Below are 24,314 nucleotides of genomic sequence, written 5' to 3'. Positions count from 1 at the left end.
CGAGACCGCCTCCAGTGGATCTTCTTGACCCGGGGATCGAACCTGGGTCTCTTATGTCTCCTGCATTGGCAGCCGGGTTCTTTACCACTATCGCCACCTGGAAAGCCCCTGAGATACCTGGTTTTCTTTATCGCACAGAAACAGTTGTGATGTTCCGACTACTCATGTGTTATGCTGTGCTGTGCCAAGTCGCTTCAGTCATGCCCAACTCTGTGTGACCCTTGGGACTGCAGCCCATCAGGCCACTCTGTCCATGGGATTCTCCAGGCAAGAACACTGGAGTGGGTTGCCATTTCCTCCTCCAGGGGATCTTCCCCACCCAGGGATGGAACCCACGTCTCCTACATCTCCCGCTTTGGCAGGCAGGTTGAGTATCACTGGCGCCCCTCCTCCTCTGTTGCAAAACTTCCATATAACTTGACTCCTCCCCTCCTCCTTGGAGCCATTCTCTCAGGGCTACTTGCGATGCTGTCTCCCAGGCTTGAAGTCCTAAAAATCTTCACCGAACAAAACGTAATTCTCCACGATTAGGTTGTGACTATTTTTTTTAAGTCGGCAACCTTGTAACCAGCTCTGCTGGCAAGAGTTTCCCGGAGACAGAACTCAGTAAGGACTGAGATGGAATATTTCCTGCTGTATCAGTAAACAAGGGTGTCACAGTCATATCAGAGACTGCAGCCCTTGGTGTGAGCCGCTGAGCCCTGAGGGAATTCAGGAAGGAGAAGAATACCCGCTATCTAAGAGCCATCACACTGCAGCCACTCCTGACGGTGAGCCCTGAGGAAAGGAAGCTCCGGATGTGAAAATAGGACACTGGTCTCAGACAGGTGAGGTGTGTGTGAAAGGAATGATTTCAGCGAGTCCAGGCTCTTGCATCTTCCCTTACACAGAGAAGCACTAAATTCCTGAACTTGAGATACCTGGTTTTCCATAATTAACAATAATCTTTTGATGTCCAGATCACCAGCCCCTTGTCACAAACTTCTTTATAACCTGGATTCCCGCCCCACCTCAGCTCTCTCAAGGTCACTTGAGATGCTGTCTCCTGGGCTCGAAGTCCTGAAATTTCCCACTGAATTAAACAACTCTCGATTTTCAGGTTCTGACTGTCTTCTAAATCAACAAGCTTGTAACCAGCTCCATCGGCCAGGGCTCCCTGGAGACAGGACTCAGTAATGACGAACCTCTGCTCACAGCAAGAGCTCATCGAGGGGCCAAGGGATGCATGGCTCTGCCAGATGCACACTTGTGCTCATACCCAGGGAGGTGGCGAGGCGGTGGTGCCCACAGGATGCAGACTGAGCCCCAGATGGGGACGTCTCCTGCGTCACACAGCCCCAGCAAGCAGCACTTGGAAACTCAGACCTTCAGGCCGGGGGTCCAGGGCTCCTTCTGAGAGGCTGCCCCCAGCTGCTCCTTGGGACCACATGCGGGTCAGACAGGCAGGTCCACGTAGCCAGGGGGCCGTTGGTGGCAGCAACCCCCAACTCCTTCTGGATCACAGACCCTCTGAAACATTAATGAAGGGCCCATCTCGGTAGAATTATGCGCACTCACACACCCTTAGCATCCAGGCTTCAGGAGGCACCACGGACATCCTGTGGTCTACTTGGGTGAAGGAGGAGATAGACAGAACAGGCTCCATCTTGAAGCAGGACTGCACCTTGGGCTGGGCTGTGGACTTTAAGCTCTATGCCCAGTATCTATGGAAATGACATACCAATGGAAAACCAGGCCCCTGGAAGGAAGAGCCCCAGGGCTGGTACGTAGACTCTCCCTCATCTAAAAGAATACCCTAATTATCTGTGTAACCAAATACAATCATACATTCTATTATGCTTATTGGGGTATGATCACAGGCCTACTGATAATTGTCCACTGTTAACTACCTAGGCTTCAGATCAGATCAGATCAGTCGCTCAGTCGTGTCCGACTCTTTGTGACCCCATGAATCGCAGCACGCCAGGCCTCCCTGTCCATCACCAACTCCCGGAGTTCACCCAGACTCACGTCCATCGAGTCAGTGATGCCATCCAGCCATCTCATCCTCTGTCGTCCCCTTCTCCTCCTACCCCCAATCCCTCCCAGCATCAGAGTCTTTTCCAATGAGTCAACTCTTCGCATGAGGTGGCCAAAGTACTGGAGTTTCAGCTTCAGCATCATTCCTTCCAAAGAAATCCCAGGGCTGATCTCCTTCAGAATGGACTGGTTGGATCTCCTTGCAGTTCAAGGGACTCTCAAGAGTCTTCTCCAACACCACAGTTCAAAAGCATCAATTCTTCGGCGCTCAGCTTTCTTCACAGTCCAACTCTCATATCCATACATGACCACAGGAGAAACCATAGCCTTGACTAGACAAACCTTTGTTGGCAAAGTAATGTCTCTGCTTTTGAGTATGCTATCTAGGTTGGTCATAACTTTCCTTCCAAGGAGTAAGCGTCTTTTAATTTTATGGCTGCAGTCACCATCTGTAGTGATTTTGGAGCCCCCCAAAATAAAGTCTGACACTGTTTCCACTGTTTCCCCATCTATTTCCCATGAAGTGGTGGGACCAGATGCCATGATCTTCGTTTTCTGAATGTTGAGCTTTAAGCCAACTTTTTCACTCTCCTCTTTCACTTTCATCAAGAGGCTTTTGAGTTCCTCTTCATTTTCTGCCATAAGGGTGGTGTCATCTGCATATCTGAAGTTATTGATATTTCTCCCAGCAATCTTGATTCCAGTTTGTGTTTCTTCCAGTCCAGCGTTTCTCATGATGTACTCTGCATATAAGTTAAATAAACAGGGTGACAATATACAGCCTTGACAAACTCCTTTTCCTATTTGGAACCAGTCTGTTGTTCCATGTCCAGTTCTAACTGTTGTTTCCTGGCCTGCATACAAATTTCTCAAGAGGCAGATCAGGTGGTCTGGTATTCCCATCTCTTTCAGAATTTTCCACAGTTTATTGTGATCCACACAGTCAAAGGCTTTGGCATAGTCAATAAAGCAGAAATTGATGTTTTTCTGGAACTCTCTTGCTTTTTCTACGATCCAGTGGATGTTGGCAATTTGATCTCTGGTTCCTCTGCCTTTTCTAAAACCAGCTTGAACATCAGGAAGTTCACAGTTCACATATTGCTGAAGCCTGGCTTGGAGAATTTTGAGCATTACTTTACTAGCCTGTGAGATGAGTGCAATTGTGTGGCAGTTTGAGCATTCTTTGGCATTGCCTTTCTTTGGGATTGGAATGAAAACTGACCTTTTCCAGTCCTGTGGCCACTGCTGAGTTTTCCAAATTTGCTGGCATATTGAGTGCAGCACTTTCACAACATCATCTTTCAGGATTTGGAATAGCTCAACTGGAATTCCATCACCTCCACTAGTTTTGTTCTTAGTGATGCTTTCTAAGGCCCACTTGACTTCACATTCCAGGATGTCTGGCTCTAGGTCAGTGATCACACCATCGTGATTATCTGGGTCGTGAAGATCTTTTTTGTACAGTTCTTCTGTGTATTCTTGCCATCTCTTCTTAATATCTTCTGCTTCTGTTAGGTCCATACCATTTCTGTCCTTTATCGAGCTCATCTTTGCATGAAATGTTCCTTTGGTATCTCTGATTTTCTTGAAGAGATCCCTAGTCTTTCCCATTCTGTTGTTTTCCTCTATTTCTTTGCATTGATCGCTGAAGGAGGCTTTCTTATCTCTTCTTGCTATTCTTTGGAACTCTGCATTCAGATGTTTATATCTTTCCTTTTCTCCTTTGCTTTTCGCTTCTCTTCTTTTCACAACTAGGCATATGAATCACAGGTTAACTTTGTATCTTTCTTTTCCTTTGTTCAGACTACTTTCAGGGAATTTGAGGAGGCGGGTTTGGGCATGTACACTTAGGGTATATAAGGTTTTCACAAAAAATAGTTGGGGTCCTTGGCTAAGAGAGACTCTGCCTTGGGCCGCCGGTGTAATAAGCTGCACTCCACCATCTGCACTGTCCTTCCGAGTGCGTTTGTTTCCTGGAAGGCGTGGCTACACGATGGGGACGCCATCACCCCCTGCGACGATGGGGGAGCACTGCCAGGCTCGGGAAGGGACTTCACGACACTTGCTGCCATCCTCACCCGCCCTGAGAGCCTGCTCTCACCTCACAGCTTCTGGAAGCACAGGCTCAGAGAGGTCCCGAGCCTCGCCCTGGGGCATGCAGCCCAGGGCCCAGGCCAGGAGGCTCGAGAGCCAGGCCCTTTCCTCAGTCCCAACCACCTGCCTCCGGCGGCTCCTGGAAGCATCCCAGGCTTCATGGTGAAGGCCCTCAGCTTGAGCTTGCCCTGCTTGCCGGGACTGGCCTGCCTTGATTCCCCTGCAGGCCTCGCCTAGTCCCACCACCTCACCAACCTCAGATGCCCACTGCAGCCCACCAGCCACCACCAGACCCCTGCTCCAGTGGGTGCTGAGCAGGTGGCCTCAGGCCCAGACCCCCTCAGCCTGTGACTCTAGGAGCTGTGTTCCTTCAGAGGCCTGGGCCCCACAGCGCCTCCCCGCACTGTCACAGGGCACAAGGAGGCCCTGTCTGCAGAGGGGGCTCCTGCTGAGCGGGGTCCATGCTTCCTGCTCCTTGACCTCATCACCACAACATTACCACCATGACGACATCACCACGATGTTGTCATCACCATGATGTCATCATGATGACACCATCACCATGACGACATCATTGTCATGACATCATCATTACCACGATGACACCATCACCATGACACCATAATCACCACGATGACACCACCACGACATCACCACCACCACCATGATGTCATCATCACCATGATGACACCATCACCATGACATCATCATAATCACCATGATGTCATCATCACCACGACAACGTCATCACCATGACATCATCATCACCATGATGGTACCATCACCGTGATGATGTCATTGTTGTCATAAGGACAATGGCCTCTGCTGTCTGTGGAGTGATCCTCTGTGCCAGACAAGGACCAGGAGCTCTCCATCGCCAGCTTGTGACCTCGCCATAGCTTACTGGGTAGGACGGGGATGGAGGCTCGGAGATGTGGACTGATGTGGCTGCCAGGTGGCCCCGAGGCCCTGCATCACCATGTCCTCTCCCACCTCTCCCACCATGGCTCTGCCCCGTGGCGGCATCTATAAGTTCTGAAACATGCCAGGCTCTCTGCCACCCAGATCCTGCAACGCTCTTCCCCCACTTCACAGAGCAGCTTCTCCTCCTTCTGCAGGTCCCAGCTCAAATGTCCCCTCCTCCCGGGGGCCCTCCTGGGTTGCACTATCCAAGCAAGCAGGCCCGGGGTCACGTGCGTCCCTCAGTACTGAGCATGGCTGACCTCATCTGTCTCAGCACCTCTTGGGCAGCATGGGCCTGATTTCTGTCCTCATCCAGGGATGATCTGTGCTTTGCATCCCTGAGTCCAAATCTGTGCTCTCACCTCCTCGGTCACGCTGCCTCCCAGCTCCCCCTCCTCCAGCAGGGCCTGCCCTTCTCTCCGCAGGCCCCCCTCTTCCCTCCCCACCCTCTACCACTAAAGTCCTACCACCTGTCCTGGCCCTCCAGCATGGCTCATGTTTGTTCTCCGTGTCTCATCAGGAGGCCCTAGGGTCCCAGAGGCTATGGCAGACGCGTCTCCCAGACACATCCACGTGGCTGGGAACACAGTCACCATCAGTCTGTCGGGTTCTTCTGAGACCCATCAGACCGGTCAGATGAGTCTAAACAAAGGATGTATTCTTTAACCTCAGGACCTGGGGTTTAGGTGCATTCCTACAACACAGGCTTTTCCTGCTTGAGCAAACTCAGGTGTGTGTTTAGCTCCAGGGTCTGGCACGCGGGGAGCTGCTCAGCCCTGCCTATGCCAAGTGCTCAGAAAGGAGCACCCTGGGGACCGCAGTCTCCAGGCCTCGGAAGAACACACCCTCCTTCCCCACCTATTCAACGGCCAGCCTTGATCTCTGCAGGAGTCAGCCAGGCCCGGCCCTGGTGCCCAGGTGTTTGGCCAAACAGTCCAGGGGTGGTGAAGCTATTCTGACCACATGTTCATGCCTACAATCAGCCTTTAAGTGAAGATGCAGTGGCGGCTTTCACTCTGCTGGGGCAAACACTGAGGGCTTCCCGGAGGAGGAGGAATTCTGCCTCTACATGTCAGCTCCTTCCTGAGTGTCCAGTTGGCTGCCCTGCCCCGCAGATGCCACACTTGCCAGCCCCACAGGAAGCCAATTCCTTAAATTAAATTTCTTGATGTTGGATTGGTCAAAGTTCATTCAGGTTTTCCATAACATCTAGCTGAAAAGTCCAAATGAACTCTTGGGCGAACTCAATACTTGTCTGTCTGCATCTCTCTATGTCTGTCTGTCTGTCTGCCCATCTGTCTCCTGTTGGTTCTGCTGTTTCTCTGGAAGGCCCTGGCAGACATACTTTCCTACCTAAGGAGCAGACTGTGTGCTCTGGGAGGTTGGCGTGTGGAAGAGGGGTTAGAAATCAATACTCCATACTGTAATTAATCTGGGAAGACACACAGCAGAGTGGCCCCACGTGATTTCTTAACCAGAACTCCAGATCTGCTTCCTAGAAGCTGCACGGCCTGGGGACATCCTCCAGCCTTCTCTGTACCCCCCCAAGCCTTCTCTGTACCCCCCCAAGCCTTCTCTGTACCCACTGCACCAAGTTGTGAAAACCAAGTACAGCAATGTGTCGAGTGCTTGGAACAGCTTGGTGGTGATGATCAAGTGCTTTTTAAATAAGCCACATCTGATAAACTCTCAAGCATCCTGCTTTGTCCCAGTACCAGGCATCCAGGAGGGGCTTCCCTTCTGCGGGTGACCAGGCGGTGCCTGACCCTGCCTCCGTTCACCACCAGCCACCTCGCTTTTCCAGGCAGTTCTCAGCAAGCACTGTCTGGCCTGCCCGTAGCACTCCCTTTTCCATGGAAACCTTTCTCCAATTCATGCTGGCCCACGTGGCTCTCAGGTTGGTAAAGACGGGGGGACACGGACAAGACAACTGAAACTGCACATCATACCGCCTAGGACTCTCCCATGGCAAGCGCTCCTGACTCCTGAACAACTGAATAAGCATTCAAACCGCCCAGCCGGACCGGCACAGTGATGTCATCTGATGACTCAGAGGGGCTAAGTAACTGGTCCAATGTCACACAGCTAGAAACATTATGGAGACTGACTCACACCCAGGTCACCCGGACCCGGACCCGAGGTGCTCTCTCCCTCCTCCAGGGTGCCATCTTTGGACGGCAAGAGGCTGACACACAGCGAAATGGCCATGTCTTTGGGCGAATGCTGGGCGTAAGAGTGCAGGGCTGGCCTTAGTAAGTGGACGCTGGAGTCTGCCCAGGACAGGCAAGGCTCTTCCCCTCAGGGTGGAAGCTCCAGGCAGGGCAGACCCTCAGAGGGCACCTGTCGAATGCAGGAGGACCCAAGAGCCCCCAAGGCACAAGGCCCTTGGGTGCTGGGGTAGGGTTGAGACCTAGACCCTCTGGGAGAGAAAGTGCTGGATCTCAGGTATGGCATTAAACTGGCCCCAGACGGGTCTCCCTGGGAAGCCTGGTCCTCACCCTTCCCATGGGGATCCAGAATTCATCCGACTGCTGTCCAGGTGACAGTGGGGAGGGCCACCACACCCTTTCCAGATTCCTGCTCGAGACTATGGGCTACCAGGCGCCCACCTGGCGTCTTTCTCTGTGCCAGGCTGAGAGTCCTGAATTCCCTTGTCTGTGCCTCACAGGCCAGAGCATCAGTCATCGGCAGAACCTGGGTCCACCCTGCTGAACCCAGTGACTGCCATGTACCCACCACCCCATCCTGACACCCTGGAGTCACCCCAAGTATGTCCCTGCCCGTCCCCACAGCACCCTTCCACCTCGACCCCCAGATACGGCCTGAACGCACCCGCTTCTCACCTCAGCACTGCCACCGCCCTGTCCAAGATGCCATCAGTTCTGGCCCAGACCACCCAACCACCTCTTCAACCATCTCCTGTAGGCACACAGCCAGCCCAGGCTTCACAGTGCAGCCTCAGGCACGGTTTTGAATACGAATGTAATCATGTCATCCCGCAACTTGAAAGTCATTGCTTTTTGGCTAGAAACTGAACTGCTTAACCTAAGCTCAGGACCCCACAAGGCCTGGCCCTCCTCCCCGTCACCTGCTCAAGCACGGCCCCTGCTGCGTCCTGCCCCAGGGCCTCTGCGCTTGCTGTGTGCTCACCTGAAATGCTCCTCCTACCTGCCACTATCCCCTGTGTGCAGGTACACACACACACACACACGTTCAGGCACACTTATCACGCCCACTTAACTGTTCAGTTCAGTCACTCAGTCATGTCCGACTCTGAGACCCCATGGACTGCAGCACGCCAGGCTTCCCTGTCCATCACCAGCTCCCAGAGCTCACTCAAACTCATGTCCATTGAGTCACTGATGCCATCTAACCATCTCATCCTCTGTCATCCCCTTCTCCTGCCTTCAATCTTTCCCAGCATCAGGGTCTTTTCAAATGAGTCAGTTCTTCGCATCAGGTGGCCAAAGTATTGCAGTTTCAGCTTCAGCATCAGTCTTTCCAATGAATATTCAGGACTGATTTCCTTTAGGATTTAATGGTTGGACCTCCTTGCACTCTGAGGGACTCTCAAGAGTCTTCTCCAGCACCACAGATCAGAAGCATCAACGCTTAACTGTATCCCTTTTAAAATGCTCATGGGCCCACGTTCCTCTCCTTTAGAGCCCCCATCTCGGGCTATAATTTTATACCCTCATTAGTCATCAGTTGATGGACGTCTGCCTCCCCTTCAGGCTGAGTCTGAGGGCAGCACTCCTGCTGGCTTTGGCTCACCATGCATCCCCAAGGCCCGGCTCGACGCCTGGCCCATATTCACCAGGCTAGTGAGGCTCAGCCAAACACTCTGTGGTAAGGATGGATAACAAGATTTGACCACTGACAAACAGAGCGGTCCTCCTTCCAGGGGCTGACCCCACATCCCTGGTGGTGTGGTGGTGTGTGGGCACCACCAGCTGTGCCCCCACATCCACCGTCTCCCCTTGCTGGGCACACAGCAGACCCACTGCTTTGCTGGGTGACGGAGCCCCAGCCAATGGCCTGTCATCCACAGCCTGGTCCCTACCACCCGCCCCTGCGTGGGATGGGAACAGGGCAAGACCCAGCAGGGCTCCTGGGCACGGAAGCCCTCCCCTGTCCCTTGTCTGTCAGGGACAGACGCCGGCCAGTGACCTCCCCTGAGTCTTAAACGGCAGATTCAAACAGCTGCTAGTCAGGGAAGGGAGAGGATGCAGAGACACAGGAGGAGCAGCCAGGAAGCGACAGTGCAGCCTTGGGAGGGTCCTGGTTTGCCTCAAAGGGTGCACGTAATAACGCTGTTTGAGCTCTTTATAGAACTATTTCTCAGAAAAGTGGAAGTGATAGTCACGCAGTCATGTCCGACTCTTTGTGACCCCGTGGACTGTAGCCCACCAGGCCCCCCTGTCCACGCATTTTCCAAACAAAAATACTGGAGTGGGTTGCTATTTCCTTCTCCAGGGGATCTTCCCAACTCAGGGATTGAACCCAGGTCTCCTGCACTGAAAGCAGACTTTTTACCTTCTCAGCCATCATCCCTGGTCCCGTGAGCTGGCGACTCATGGACCGAGGAGTCTGCCATTTCCTTCTCCAGGGGATCTTCCCAATCCTGGGATCAAACCCAGGCCTCCTGCACTGCAGGCAGATGTTTTACCATCTGAACCACCAGGGAAGCCCTCAGAAAGTGAAGAATCTGCCTGAAATGCAAGAGACTAGGGCTCCATCCCTAAGTCAGGAAGTTCCCCTGCAGGAGGAAATGGCAACCCACTCCAGTATTCTTGCCTGGAAAATCCTACAGACGGAGGAGCCTGGCGGGCTACAGTCCATGGAAAGAGCTGGACACAGCTGAGAGACTAACACTTTCATTTTCATAAAACTAGAAGGTTGCTGAGAAAGTAATTGTGATTTTTGCACTGTTGAAATTTGCCATTTGATAGTAGAATACATTCTAAATAAATGTTGTTAGGTTATATATCATTTTAATATGCATCTCTCCTTTTTTTTGCTAATGACTTGTTCCTTGCTGTTTATTTTATTTTTTTTGTAGAAGATGGAAACGATGATGTTAGACAAAAGCAAATTCGAGTGATTTTTCTTATTTGGGCTCAAAATGGGTCATAAAGCAGTGGAGACAACTCACAACATCAGCAACACACTTGGCCCAGGAACTGCTAACAAGTGTACGTACAAGTGCGGTAGCGGTTCAAGAAGTTTGGTAAAGGCGACGAGAGCCTTGAAGATGAGTGGAGTGGCTGGCCATCGGAAGTCAGCAACAACCAACTGAGAGCCATCATCGAAGCTGATCCCCTTACAACCACACGAGAAGCTGCTCCAGAACTCAGCGTCGGCCCCTCTATGGTCGTTCAGCACATGAAGCAAACTGGAAAGGCGAGAAAGCTCGAAGCCTCGTGAGCTGACCGCAAAGCACAGAAACTGACGTCCTACAGCATCGTCTTCTCTCGTTCTACGCAACAACGGTGGGCCATTTTCTTGATCGGATTGTGATGTGTGACAAAAAGCAGATTCTATATGACAGCTGGCAACGACCAGCTCAGCGGCTGGACCAAGAAAAAGCTCCAAAGCACTTCCCAAAGCCAAACTTGCACCAAGAATGGGTCACGGTCACTGTTTAGTGGTCTGCTGCCTGTCGGATCCGCTATAGCTTTCTGAATTCCATCGAAACCGTTTCATCTGAGAAGTATGCTCAGCAAATCGATGAGATGCCATGAAAACTGCAACACCTGAAGCCAGCAATGGTCAACAGAAAAGAGCCAGTTCTTCCCCACAGTAACGCCCAACCACACGTCACACAACCAATGCTTCAGAAGCTGAACAAATTGGGCTACAAAGTCTTGCCTCACCTGCCATATTCACCTGACCTCTCACCAACCGACTACCAGTTCTTCAAGCACCTCGACGACTTTTGCAGGGAAAACACTTCCACAACCAGCCGGAGGCAGAATGTGTTTTCCAAGAGTTCATGGAATCCTGAAGCACAGATTTTTACACTACAGGGATAAGCAAATGTATTTCTCATTGGTAAAAACGTGTGGATTGTAATGGTTCCTATTTTGATTAATATAGATGTGTTTGAGCCTAGTTACAAAGATTTAAAATTCATAGTCTGAAACCGCAATTACATTTGCACCAATCTAATAAAACCCCCAATAAATGGAAGACGTCAGCACTCTTCATTCCAGGGAAGGCCAGCTGAGGCCTTAAGCTTCAAGGTACCAGAAAAGCTCACCAAGAGATCACCTGAGACCAGATTAAATGAGTGCAGGCCCTGCAAACACCTTATCAGCAACTCCACCTTTGAACTAGAAAACTCAAGGAACCCTCTCAGGTTGGGACACAAAGTCCCCCTTTGCCTGGCAGAGCAGTTCAGCTCTTCTTTCCTACTTGACCCAAAGCCTTGTCTTGGAGATCCAATTTGGCAGCAGTGCACAGAGGTCAAGTTTTGGGCAACAGAACAGGCACAGGACTAGCACGCAGCTGTCTAAAAGGAAGGGCAGACTCCCATGAACTGGCGTGGAAAAGGTTCACAACAAATTTAAAAGAAACAAAGTAGATGCCAAGAGGCATCAGCAGTACAAGCCTGCTTATCCAAACAGAATTCAGTTATCTCTGGGCATTTGTGAGAAAAAAAAAAAGATTTCCGGAAACAGGTCCGCCCCGGAGCTAACAAGAGTTATGACTCGGTGGGGGAATTCCATGGAATGCTTATGTTCTTCTTCGTGTTTTTCTGGACTTTTACAAGAGTTAGGAACTGTTTTTATATTAAAAATTAAGCTCTCTCCCCTAAGATGAAAACATTATTGTATCTTTCTCTCCTGCTGGGATGCAGCCCACCCCCCACCCCTGGAGCCCTTCCTGGCTCAGGGCCCAGCTCCCAACCCAGGAGGATGTGAGACACACCCTGTGTGGCAACACCTCCAACCTGCCTCCTGGGGTGGCTGAGATCAGGAAGAGAAGGACCAGAGAGCAACGCATGCTCTGAGGTGTTCTTGGAAATGGGGGTGACGAAACTCATTACCCCTCATGTCCAAGGCTTTTTTTAAAAAAAGGGAAATGTTTACATGTATTAACCATTTGCTATTTTGCACCTTCATTCTGTACTGTAGCAAAATAAAGGGGGGGATGGGAGTTGGTGAAAGGGCACCCCACTCCCTAGGAGGGAAACAGCAAGTCCCAACGGGCTGGTGGCCCCGCGGCCGCTGGTGGGTCAGGAGCAGGAGCTGTGGGCACCCTGCTCTGAGCTCAGCGGCCCCCCTGCCCCCTCCCCCGCCGTGGCGAGAGTGGGAGCCCTCAGGGCCTTCACAGTTTGGAAACAACCATGCACCACCATGCGAGCCCTTGAGGCAGGTCCTGACAGAGCCACCCAGCCCGGAAGCGCCCTGTTTTATAGCAGTGAGACCTGAGCACAGTTACCAAGGGCCTCACTTCAGCAGGAGCCAGAGTGTGTCCCCTGCAAAGGACTCAGGGGTTGTCACCCTGAGGCCCAGGCAGCGGCCGCCCTGGACCCTGTCCTCCAGACCACGTGTTGGGTACTCCCTGAGCCTGATTCGGGGCCTGCTCTGTTCATTCCAGGCTTCCCAGGTGGGGCTAGCGGTAAAGAACCACCTACTAGTGTGGGAGATGCAAGAGATGCGGGTTCGATCCCTGGGTCGGGAAGATCCCCCGGAAGAGGGTATGGCAACCCACTGCAGTATGCTTGCCTGGAGAATCCCATGGATGGAGGAGCTTGGTTGGCTAAGGTCCATAGGGTCACAAGCGTTGTCCACACCTGAAGCGACTTAGCAGGTATGCAGAACATGGTAGACCACACTGAACAGTTCACAGAACACGGCCACAGTTTATTGCCTTCTGTGCGTGCTTAGTCATGTCCGACTCTTTGTGACCCCATAGACTGCAGCCCACCAGGCTCCTCTGTCCATGCAATTTTCCAGGCAAGAGTACTGGAGTGGGTTGCCATTTCCTCCTCCAGGGGGGATCTTCCCGACCCAGGGATCGAACCCAAATCCAATTGGCAGCCAGATTCTTTACCACTGAGCCACCTGGGAAGCCTTAATGTCATAATCATGAGCAAATAATTTGTGAAATACTTTTAATGCACGGCATGGTTTTCAGTTTTTAACTGGTAATAAAAAGGTTTCTTTGCAATTAAACATTCCATGGATGACTTTGGCTAAGGCAGGCTGTGAGAGAGGAGAGAACACTGTGTCGTTTATCAATAAGGGAATGAAACTAGTACCTCAAATCACACGCAAAATCCAGTCTTGTTACTGTTAACATTGTCCTTATGTTTTCAACTCTCAGCAATAGCTGCACCACTAAATAGCTGCTAGTAAAGGGTTAAGTGGATAAATTACCGTATTTACCCACATTATGTATTTATACCGTAATTATCTGAGAGCCCAGCATCCGCCCCTGTCTCAAGGTCCTAGGTCCCAGGTCCCAGAGCCCCTCAGGGAACCCCACTGGGTCTCTTCCATCCAGACTTAGAGTCTGGGGGAGGGGAGGTGAACGTCTGTCCTTCTGTGAGGCCGGCACACAGGGGAGGCGCTCAGGAAACAGGGGAGAACCTGGGTCTGGGGGCTTGATCAGACCTCACCCGAAGCCCTGTCGGTCAGAAGAGCTAGCAGTTCCCTTTCAGCTTACTTCTGGTGACTCACTGGAAAAGACCCTGATGCTGGGAAAGATGGAGGGCGGGAGGAGAAGGGGACTGCAGAGGACGAGATGGTTGGATGGCATCACCGACTCAATGGATGGGAGTTTGAGCAAGCTCCAAGAGATGGTACAGGACAGGGAAGCCTGACGTAGCGACTGAACAACAACTTTTGGTCAGGCTCCATCATCACAACAGGAGATTGATCCCCGCCCCCCCACCGCGCAGCCCCACCAGCGTCCCCGTCCCTCCTTGCGACCACTGCCTGGAGCCCTGGGTGAGGGGCTCTCGTGCCTCTCGTGAGCACAGCTACCCACCCAGCAGATATCAATGTCATCTTAAAGGAAGATCAGGGCCCCATAGCGTCCATCTGGACCCCCTGAGACTGCGCTTCTTTTCAGACCCACCTGGCCTGGACTGGGATGGGCTTCCGCCTGGCAGCCCTGCCGAGCCCCCGGCAGTGCTGGGGCCCCTGGGCCACATCCACGCCCTTACTGCTCCCTCCTGGCAGCCTCCTGAGCCCGCACCCACCCCACAGCTGCTCCCAGCCCCTGGGCACAGACAGGGCAGGTGGCCCTGGGCCTTTAGGGGCCCCCAGACCCCTCACCCCTGTGAAGCCTTCCCAACACGGCTCAGGAGGTGCAGTCCGCATTGGTTTCCTGGTGGGAGGATGGTGAGGATAAAAGAAAGTTTTTATGCATGCTGACCACCGGGGACCATGGCTCGTGGTGGGGCCTGGTCAAGAGATGTCACCCAGACATCCTCTGTGCCCTCGTCCTGCAGGTCCTTCAAACATACCCTTGCTCCCAGAGTTAAGCACCATTCAAGGTCAGGGTGAAGGTGATCAGATAAGAAACCACAAACTGTGCCGATTTTCCCAGAGTTCAAGGAAGAGGCGAATGTTACCCAGTTAAGCACAGTGACGAAGCCTTCCTGGCCCCAACCGCTGCAGCTGTGCGCCTCTTGGCAAAGCCATCTTTGTTGGGCACGTAACCACGTTCTCCGGTCTTGCAGACAACTCAGGTCCTTGACTCCGAGCCCATCACTCGGCCCTGCACATCACTGTGGGGACCTCGGGGGTGGTGTGTCAACACGCCAGGTGGGGAGAGATGTTGCCGGCGGACGTGCCCTCCACCCCTGGGGCCCCCTCACCTCCAGTCTCGTCCGATCCACATCCTTGGGCAGCTTCACTCGGATCCGGTTTGTAACAATAAGGGCGTCATACGGATAGATCTGCAGGGAGAAGGAAGCCCGGGGTCACCCAGGGAGCAGGTGCGTCTGTGAGGAAGGAGGCCAAGAGCTGAGTCGAGGCTAAGGAAGAGCTACGTACATGCGTCCACATCTGACACACACATTTCACGGGAAAGCACAACAAAAGGAACGTTTAACCTGGGCAGGTGCGGCGCAGCAGGCAGAGGTCAGCGCGGGAGCGGGTGGCCCTTACCTTGTATTCTGTAAGAGAAGCAGAGACCACAGGGGCCAGCTCAGAACTCGCACAGGCTCGGCCCAAAGGTGGAGCAATCCCACCCGGACCCCGCCCTGCGGCCAGACGGGCCACGCCGCCTCCACCCCGCAGCATCCTCGGAGCTGGGGGTGGGGGGGACCCTGGGGTCTCCGTGGGAAGCCAGGAGCAGGAGGCATGGTCTGGAGACTGGAGGCCAGACTGGGAGCCCGAGGCAGCGCTGTGTTCTCTCTTGGTTGGGCTGCTGTTTCCCTGGGGTGGGGGTGCTCCCCAGACCTGCTTCAGTTTACCCCCTGGGCTTACCCGCTTCTTATTGTCTTACTTTCTTCACCCTTCAGCTCCTCCTTTTAAATACAGAGCCCCACATGCTAGCTTATTAAAGATTTTTTTCCTTCCAGACTAAAAGTGGCTTGTTAAAAAAAAAATCGTATGGATGGGCACGCATCCCCCCAGGGCGGCATCTCTGGGTCCTGTCTGTAAAGCCTCCCTCTCTGGCGGGAGACAACAGTGAGGGGCTCGGGCAGTGGGCGGCTGGTCCCTGAACTCCCCCGTGTGCTGTGCGGAGGCCTGGCCAGGCCAGCTCTGAGCCCGGAGACCTGGAGACCACTTAGAGGGTGCAGGCTGCGACTCCCTCCCCTCTCCCCTACTCCAACATCCAGCGTGGATCAGCCCTGGAGAGCAGGCTCCCGTCACCCTTGGGTAACAACCGTGAGTGAGCATCGTGGTCCTGTGGTTCAGGACTGGCAGAGCCTCCCAGGCGGACACCAGCCACACGACCAGGTCTCTCCAGCAACGCCAACCCCCCTGCAGGCCATCCTGCCAGTGTGAAGCCCCAGGAGACTGCCCCATGAGCAGCGGGGGCGGGGCGGGCTTTACCCTTCCACTTCGCCTCCCTTGTTGTGGGTGCTCAGTGGCTCGGTCGCGTCCGACTCTTTACGACCCCCATGGACTGCAGCCCACCAGGCTCCTCTGGCCAAGGGATTCTCCAGGCCAGAATACTGGAGTGGGTTGCCATTTCCTCCTCCGGGGGAATCTTCCCGTCCCAGGGATTGAACTCGCGTCTCCTGGGGCTCCTGCATTGCACGTGGATTCTTTACCCACGGAGCTGCCTGGGAAGCCCCAAGGTGGCTTTTCCCTGCGGCTCTGCCCCCCTTATTATCGTGGACGTGACCGTCGGTGTTTGGTTGGCTGCCGCCCTGGCCTGGGGTGGTCATTCAAACACAGATCTCTTGCCTGAGTGACTTGGAGTGACAAGTCGGTCAGGACAGGGTGGGCCCGTGCTCCAGAGGGGAGCACCTAGAGCAGGAGACGGGGGGAGCACTGAGTTAGAGGGGGACACCCCAGGGAGAAGAGGAAGCATGTCAGGTATCAGGATGAAAGCGAAAACCGAAGCGCGACCGCGACCGGAAAAGGCGGGGACACGAGCATCCCCGGCTTCCTCCTCCCGGGCGCTCGGAGCCTTCTGCCGGCGGCCATGGCGGGAAGGGTGGTCTCGGAACGAGAGACTCGTGGAACCCTGTCAGCGGCCCCTGCCCCAGCCAGAGACCCACGGGGTCCCCGCCTCCTGTACCTCGCGTGGCCCAGCCGGCATCCGGGTCTGCTCCACCAGGGCCCACATTGGCATTCTGGAAGAGAAAGAGAGAGGGCGGCAGGGGCAGGTTGCAGGGGGCAGGCAGTCGCCAGGGTCCTGGCAGCCGGGTGGGGGACGAGGGTCAGCCTGGGGTGCCCGCTGAGACCAGGCTCTGGAAAGGCCGCCGGCTTCCCAAGAGCAGGTGTGCTAACGCGCCTCCTGCCGCCTTCAGGCCGCCCCTGCCTGTCCCACCAGCTCCTAAGCTGCTGAGATGACAGCTCCCGGGTGCCTGCCCCTCGGCCCCACAGCTGGCCCGGACCCCGCGGGCCTCTCAGCGGGGCTGCGGCTCCAGCACGGGGCCTCCGGTCCCCTGGACGAGCGGGCCCCAGGGGGCTTGGGTGGCCGGTGTCTATAAAGCCCCTGGCACAGACGCCGCGTGTCATAAGCGTGGCTGTGACATGCTGGCACTCAAGGGCTGGCCCTCGGAGGGGCGGCGGACCTGGGAGCCCGGCCACCCTCTCGGGTGCCGCCTCCACCTGTCCGTGGCATCTCAGCAGCCAGCCCTGATGTCTGGCGCTCTCCTTCCCTTTGCCCACCTGGAAAAGTCATCCTGCAAACCTCTCCGGAGGGTCCCCGCCCTGCGACACGGGCCCCGGGGCCCTGCACGTCAGTTGGCCCCCGTCCTGTCCACTCTGTGTGGGCCTTGAGTCCAGGGCCCGCAGTGGAGAGAAGCGTTTCATGTGTGCTCACGTCTGGCACCGGGTACAGCACCTGACCCGGATCGGGGCTCTTGGCCAGTGCTTCTGAAACTGGGCACAGTGGTTAAATTTCCATGGAGGGAGCCCTGCAGTTAAGGGGGCGTTACCTCCTCACCCTGGGTCGTGTTACAGGGAGAGGGCTTCCAGCACTTATTTACTGCTGCAGGTGACAAGTGAGCAGCTGGTCACAGTCCTCGTGAGCATGGGGCAGGGCGAGGCCTCCGGAAGCACCCAGTCCAACGTCCCTCATCCTGAGTGGGGGAAACTGAGGCCAGAGACGCCGGGACGAGGTGGCGAGGCAGGTGAGCGCGTAAGCGGAGGGCTGTGGCGGTCTGATCCTTTGTCCATCGCCAATTTTTTAAAAATTAATTTGGACTTCTCACAAACGTTGTATGAGCATCTTGCTTATCTCCATTACTGAGTCCTTTGGTAAGAGCCTGGCACGCCGCACCCTCGTCCCAGCGCTGGGACCTGGGACCGGCCAACCTCGCACCCACCGAGTCGCCCGTGAAGGACTCCCCTTGGGAGTTTCAAGAGCGAAATTTGGAGACGGTTTCTCAGGCCGTCTGGATAGGGAACCTCCTGCACAAAGCAAGGCAGCTCTTGTCTCCCACCTTGGCCTTCTCCCCGGGGCCTGTTCGGAATACGAAAGAGAAATGCTGCCACCTAGTGCCCACTGCTCTGCATCACAGGCGGCAAGCTCCCGGGCCAGGGGGCAGCACCACCTGCGGCTGTGGGAAACCCACTTCCGGGCAGCAGGAGCAGTGTTGTCTGGTCAGCCAGGCTCGGAGACAGGGCAGAGACTCTCAGCAGGGCCGGGGGGCACCCCTCAGGTGGAGGGGGCGCACCGTGTCAGTCCAGAGCAGAGGAAGAGCAGTCTACTCCTGATCTAAGTACCCAGTGTGGGGGGACATTCACGCCCTCTTTGGTGCAGGGGAGCCCGGGGCCTCTGGCTCGATGTGTGGGCTGGCGGGACAGCTAAGCGGCCCCGGGGGATCCCACAAAGGCCACACCCAAAGGCACACCCCTAGCTGATCCCTCTGCAGTTCTCAGCGGAGAACAGAGAATCTAAAAGCAACCAACTCTTTACTTCTCCCGTTTGTTTGGTGTTATTAGCTGCCAGCTGCCCTGCACACGCGTTCACTCATCTTCTTGAAGCCTCAGGAGGTGGGCATTGTTATCAGCGTGTAATGGCTGAGGCTCAGAGAAGTAAAGATACTTGCCCAAGATCACACAGCTAATACATGGAACTGTAAAAGACTTAACCGATGCTTTTTAGTTTCCAAAAATTATACTGGGATTAATAACAGGGAGAATGAAACTGGCCGTTCACCACTGACTGTTCTTTTCTTGCTAAAGCTCACGTTTTACTTAGGAGCCAGTGATGTGGAGGTAAGAAAGGGTGGAGATGTGCTTTTATAATAATTATTCATTTGGGAACTAGGCTTACAGAGCTTAGAAGATTTCACAAATGTCATGTTATCTGTCCTAATGATAACTTTAAGAGGTAAGGATGACTCTGTGTGTGTGTGTGTGTGCTCAGTCACTCAGTCATATTCGACTCTTTGCGACCCCATGGACTGCAGCCCGCCAGGATCCTCTGTCCTTGGGATTTTCCAGGCAAGAATACTGGAGTGGGTTGCCATGATTTTTTTTTTAAAGACTAGGAAATAGAGACTTGAAATTTAAGTAACTTGCCCAAACACACACCCAGTACATGGCAGAGCTGGATCTGGACTCAGGGCTGCCGGATGCTAATGCATGTATTCTTCTCAGCGTCACAGTTGGACAACATCAGACTTTTACACTTTGTTAGGGTTTCCTTCATAGTGGTATACACTAGTTAATGTTTTATGGGCATGTGAAAACCTAATCCAGAAGATACGGATTTTTCATACACTTATTAGTCTAATTTTGTTCTTTGCACTATTAAATTGCTCTCTATCCTTTTTTCCTTTCACTAGATCCTTATCTGATTTCAAGAGTCTTATTCAAAATGCTTTCCATACTTGCATTTAACCAAGGTCTCTGGCCTTGCCATGTTGCTTGGTACATTTACGTTTATGAATGCTGTAACCGATTTATAACTGGGGTCATCGAGAACGAATTGTTCCCTCTTCATACCACGGAAACTGCTGGTTCGCTTTAACCTCGACTTCCGCCCTGTTCAGTGTTAGCCACTTAGTTGCGTCCTGCTCTTTGGGACCCCGTGGACTGTAGCCCGCCAGGCTCCTCTGTCCGTGGGGTCCTCCAGTCTTCTAATAGCAAGCCAGTGGCATGTGTTGGAGCCAGCGCTCTCTGGTCCACAGGAAAGACTTTCACAGGCGGCTCTTTTCCCATTTATCCTACAGAGAGGCGTGACTGTCCACCACGTGGTAGGCTCTGTGGCTGGCGAGTTACTAGGACATTTAAACAAGCTTTGGGACCTAGGGTGAACGTGAAGGTGAAAGTCGCTCGGTCGTGTCCGACTCGTTGCGACCCCGTGGACTATACAGTCCGTGGAACTCTCCAGGCCAGAATACTGGAGTGGGGAGCCTTTCCCTTCTCCAGGGGATCTTCCCAACCCAGGGATTGAACCCAGGTTTCCTGCATTGCGGGCGGATTCTTTACCAGCTGAGCCACGAGGGAAGCCCTTGTGGGGCCTAGGGTGCTGGCTCCAAATCCATCCTGGAACTAGAAGCAGGCGCATTTCCGCCTCCTGATTTACTAACTTCCTTCCACTTGACAGTGAGAACACACAGCTGGTCCCGCCAGCCTCTGTGCCCTGGTCATCAGGAAGCTCGCAGCTGAGCTTCGATGGTTTTTCCAGACAGTGTTCTTCTGTGTGTTTCTGACATAATTTTCTCCCATTTCTTTCTTCTCCTCTCCTCTGGGATTTGGTCTCTCTGCATCTGTGCTTTTAATTTAGGTCACCTAGAATCCTTTCAGAAAGTAAAAAAAAAAAAAAAACAAACCAAGAAACAATCTGACATGGCTGAGCTGTAAAAGACTGGCCATCAATTATCCGGTCTTCCGGCCAAAAAACAGGCATACAGTTATATAAGAGTCTTAGAAAGAGTGAAAAAAAAAAAAAATAGGAGAGAACATAAGTAAGGAAAAAAGAATTCCAAAGAAAAGTCAACAAGGATTTTCACGAACCTCCGAGCTAGTCTAATGTGAAAAGCTAAAAGTCCTCATGGGATGATGAATTCCGTCTTTATCGACTCTCTAAGATGTACAGACGGAGAAGGCGATGGCGCCCCACTCCAGTATTCTTGCCTGGAAAATCCCATGGATGGAGGAGCCTGGTAGGCTGCAGTCCATGGGGTCACAACAAGTCAGACACGACTGAGCGACTTCACTTTCACTTTTCACTTTCCTGCATTGGAGAAGGAAATGGCAACCCAGTCCAGTGTTCTTGCCTGGAGAATCCCAGGGACGGGGGAGCCTGGGCTGCCGTCTATGGAGTCGCACAGAGTGGGACATGACTGAAGTGACTTAGCAGCAGCAGCAGGATGTACAGAAGGGCTCACTCTGCTCGCCACCCTGAGGCTAGCAGGAGAAACATTCCTGGAGGGTTCACCTGTCAACTCTGTGAAGCTTAAGTGTCCACTCTCTGCTCTAGGAGAGGCTTGGAGATGGTGTCCCCGCCAGACTGTCTCCACCAGCTGTTCCCAGGCTCCTTGGGGGTGGAGCATCTGGAGGCCACGCCTTCCCTGCACTGCTGGGGCCCACTGCTAGTGTCCTTCCAGCATGGCAGCCAAGAGGGAACTCTCCCTAGACAACGCACAGCTCGGCCACCAAGGATGCAAGCCTGTGGGTGCTGACATTCATCCTCTTAATTGTCTCCCACTTTTTGAGAGAAACCCCCCAGACTCGGCTTGTGGGGGTGGAATGCCTTGGCATGGATGTGGCCCAGCCAGTGACCCTGGCGCTTACGGCCCCTGAGTCACAGAGCAGAGACTCAGGGAGCATTCTGACCCAGTCCCTCTGCCCTCAGGCCCCTCATGCTGAACCTAAGGATCTACCTTCTCCCGAGCCCTGGGGGTCCTGTGGACAGGACTGGAGGATAGGAGCAGAAAAATCCTTAAAGGAAACTCAGAGAAGCATGCTGCATGCCCATTCCAGCTTAGCCCATTCTGAACAAACAGGGGAATGGTCAGTAGGATGCACGTGGTTCACCTGAGCAGTCAGTGGGATGCGTGCAGTTCACCTGAGTGGTCAGTGGGATGCACACAGCACCCGAGTGGTCAGTGGGATGTGTGCGGTTCACCTGAGCAGTCAGTGGGATGCACACAGTACCCCTGAGTGGTCAGCGGGATGTGCGAGGTTCACCTGAGCCGTCATTGGAATGGGTGCAGTTCACCTGAGCGGTCAGTGGAATGCGTCTGGTTCACCTGAGCTAATCGTGCAGAGGCTCTGGGGCCCAGGACAGACACAGCAGCAGGGCCCACAGAGGCCAAGGGCGATGGAGCAGGGCCTGAGGATGCCCACAGCTTCTGTGATGGGGCCCCTGTTCTAGGACGTGCCCCGTGGCTGGACCTTGGGCCAGAGGTCAGTGCGAGGGGTCACCGCTCCCTGCATTACACACGTGGTGACAGGAACACCCGGGGGAACAAGTGGGGACGAGTCTGAGGGGCTTCTCTGGGAGGATGGAAGTGCTCAGTCTGTGGACAGTGTCCTCCAAGCGGTAAGAGGCTGCCTCTGGGGCAGCAAGTGTCCTGGGGCTGTGTGTGTGTGTCTATGTGGTATGTGTATGTGAGCATATGTGTGTGTGTCTTATGTGTTGTGTATGTTGTGTGTTCTGTGTGTGTATGTGTTCTATGTGTGTATGTGTGTCGTGTGTGTTTGTGTGTATGTTTGTGGTGTTTGTCATGTGTCGTGTGTGTGTTGTGTGTTCTATGTGTGTATGTGTGTGGTACTTGTGTATGTTGTGTGTTCTCTGTGTGTCTTATGTGTTGTGTATGTTATGTGTTCTATGTGTGTATGTGTGTCGTGTGTTTGTGTGTTCTGTGTGTATATTTGTGGTGTTTGTTGTGTGTGTATGTGTGTGTGACGTGTGTGTGGTGTTTGTCGTGTGTGTGTTCTGTGTGTATGTTTGTGGTGTTTGTCGCATGTGTGTCATGTGTGTGTATGTTGTGTGTTCTGTGTGTGTGGTGTTTGTCGTGTGTGTGTGTCGTGTGTTTGTGTGTTCTGTGTGTATGTTTGTGGTGTTTGTGTGTGTATGTGTGTGTGTCATGTGTGTGTGTATGTTGTGTGTTCTATGTGTGTATGTGTGTGGTATTTGTCGTGTGTGTGTGTATGTTGTGTGTTCTGTGTGTCTTATGTGTTGTGTGTTGTGTATGTTATGTGTTCTATGTGTGTATGTGTGTCGTGTGTTTGTATGTTCTGTGTGTATGTTTGTGGTGTTTGTCATGTGTGTAGGTGTGTGTGTCATGTGTGTGTATGTTGTGTGTTCTCTGTGTGTGTGTCGTGTGTTTGTGTGTTCTGTGTGTATGTTTGTGGTGTTTGTCGTGTGTGTATGTGTGTGTGTCATGTGTGTGTGTATGTTGTGTGTTCTGTGTGTGTGGTGTTTGTTGTGTGTGTGTATGTTGTGTGTTCTGTGTGTCTTATGTGTTGTGTGTTGTGTATGTTATGTGTTCTATGTGTGTATGTGTGTCGTGTGTTTGTGTGTTCTGTGTATATATTTGTGGTGTTTGTCGTGTGTGTATGTGTGTGTGTCATGTGTGTGTATGTTGTGTGTTCTGTGTGTCTCTGTGTGTGTGTCGTGTGTTTGTGTGTTCTGTGTGTATGTTTGTGGTGTTTGTCGTGTGTGTATGTGTGTGTGTCATGTGTGTGTGTATGTTGTGTGTTCTGTGTGTGTGGTGTTTGTCGTGTGTGTGTATGTTGTGTGTTCTGTGTGTCTTATGTGTTGTGTGTTGTGTATGTTATGTGTTCTATGTGTGTATGTGTGTCGTGTGTTTGTGTGTTCTGTGTGTATATTTGTGGTGTTTGTCGTGTGTGTATGTGTGTGTGTCATGTGTGTGCATGTTGTGTGTTCTGTGTGTCTCTGTGTGTGTCGTGTTTGTGTGTTCTGTGTGTATGTTTGTGGTGTTTGTCGTGTGTGTATGTGTGTGTGTCATGTGTGTGTGTATGTTGTGTGTTCTGTGTGTGTGGTGTTTGTCGTGTGTGTGTGTGTCATGTGTTTGTGTGTTCATTTGTGGTGTTTGTCGTGTGTGTATGTGTGTGTGTATGTTGTGTGTTCTGTATGTGTGTGGTGTTTATCGTGTGTGTGTGTCATGTGTTTGTGTGTTCGTTTGTGGTGCTTGTCGTGTGTGTATGTGTGTGTGTATGTTGTGTGTTCTGTGTGTGTGGTGTTTGTCGTGTGTGTGTGTGTGTGTGTGTGTCCATCTGTCTGCCGTGGGGGAGGTCCGGTGCCACACGCCCACCCCGCCCGGGGGGTCCTTGCTGCGGACCTAGACAAGCTGTGGGAAGAGGTACGAGCACGTGGGCCCGGCTGGGGGACACGCCAGGTGCTAGGCTGTCGGCTACATTCTCACGTCCCCACATTCAGGGAGCGGGGAGGGGGTGCTCAAAGCAGCTGTCAGGAGAGGGCAGGAGACGCCAGCCCCTCGTGTGACCCCAAAAGCGCTCACAGTGCTGAGGGCACCATCAGAGGCGACCGTGGTGGTGGTACCAACAGTGTGGGGTGGGGGGCAAGAACACGCCAGGAGAGGAGGTGGACGCTAGGCACACATGGCTCATGATGCGCCTCATCCTTTCTGGTCCTTGTTAAGCTCCAGGTCA

General features: G+C 53.2%; 1 protein-coding gene across 1 annotated transcript in view; it reads right to left on the bottom strand.

Annotated features, from left to right (window-relative positions):
* ABLIM2 (actin binding LIM protein family member 2) overlaps positions 1 to 24,314 on the bottom strand; it is a 170,008-nt gene that overhangs the window by 7,163 nt on the left and 138,531 nt on the right. Inside the window, 4 exon segments of the mRNA XM_086407439.1 lie at positions 14,912 to 14,992; positions 15,149 to 15,200; positions 15,202 to 15,211; positions 16,792 to 16,846. Coding sequence (XP_086263565.1) covers positions 14,912 to 14,992; positions 15,149 to 15,200; positions 15,202 to 15,211; positions 16,792 to 16,846 — 198 coding nt within the window.

This window comes from Bos grunniens, chromosome 6, assembly GCF_055505025.1.
Source record: "Bos grunniens cultivar Pamir isolate PY7600 chromosome 6, Bosgru_T2T1.0, whole genome shotgun sequence".
Lineage (NCBI taxonomy): Eukaryota > Metazoa > Chordata > Mammalia > Artiodactyla > Bovidae > Bos > Bos grunniens.
This window is presented reverse-complemented; position numbering and strand designations above follow the sequence as displayed.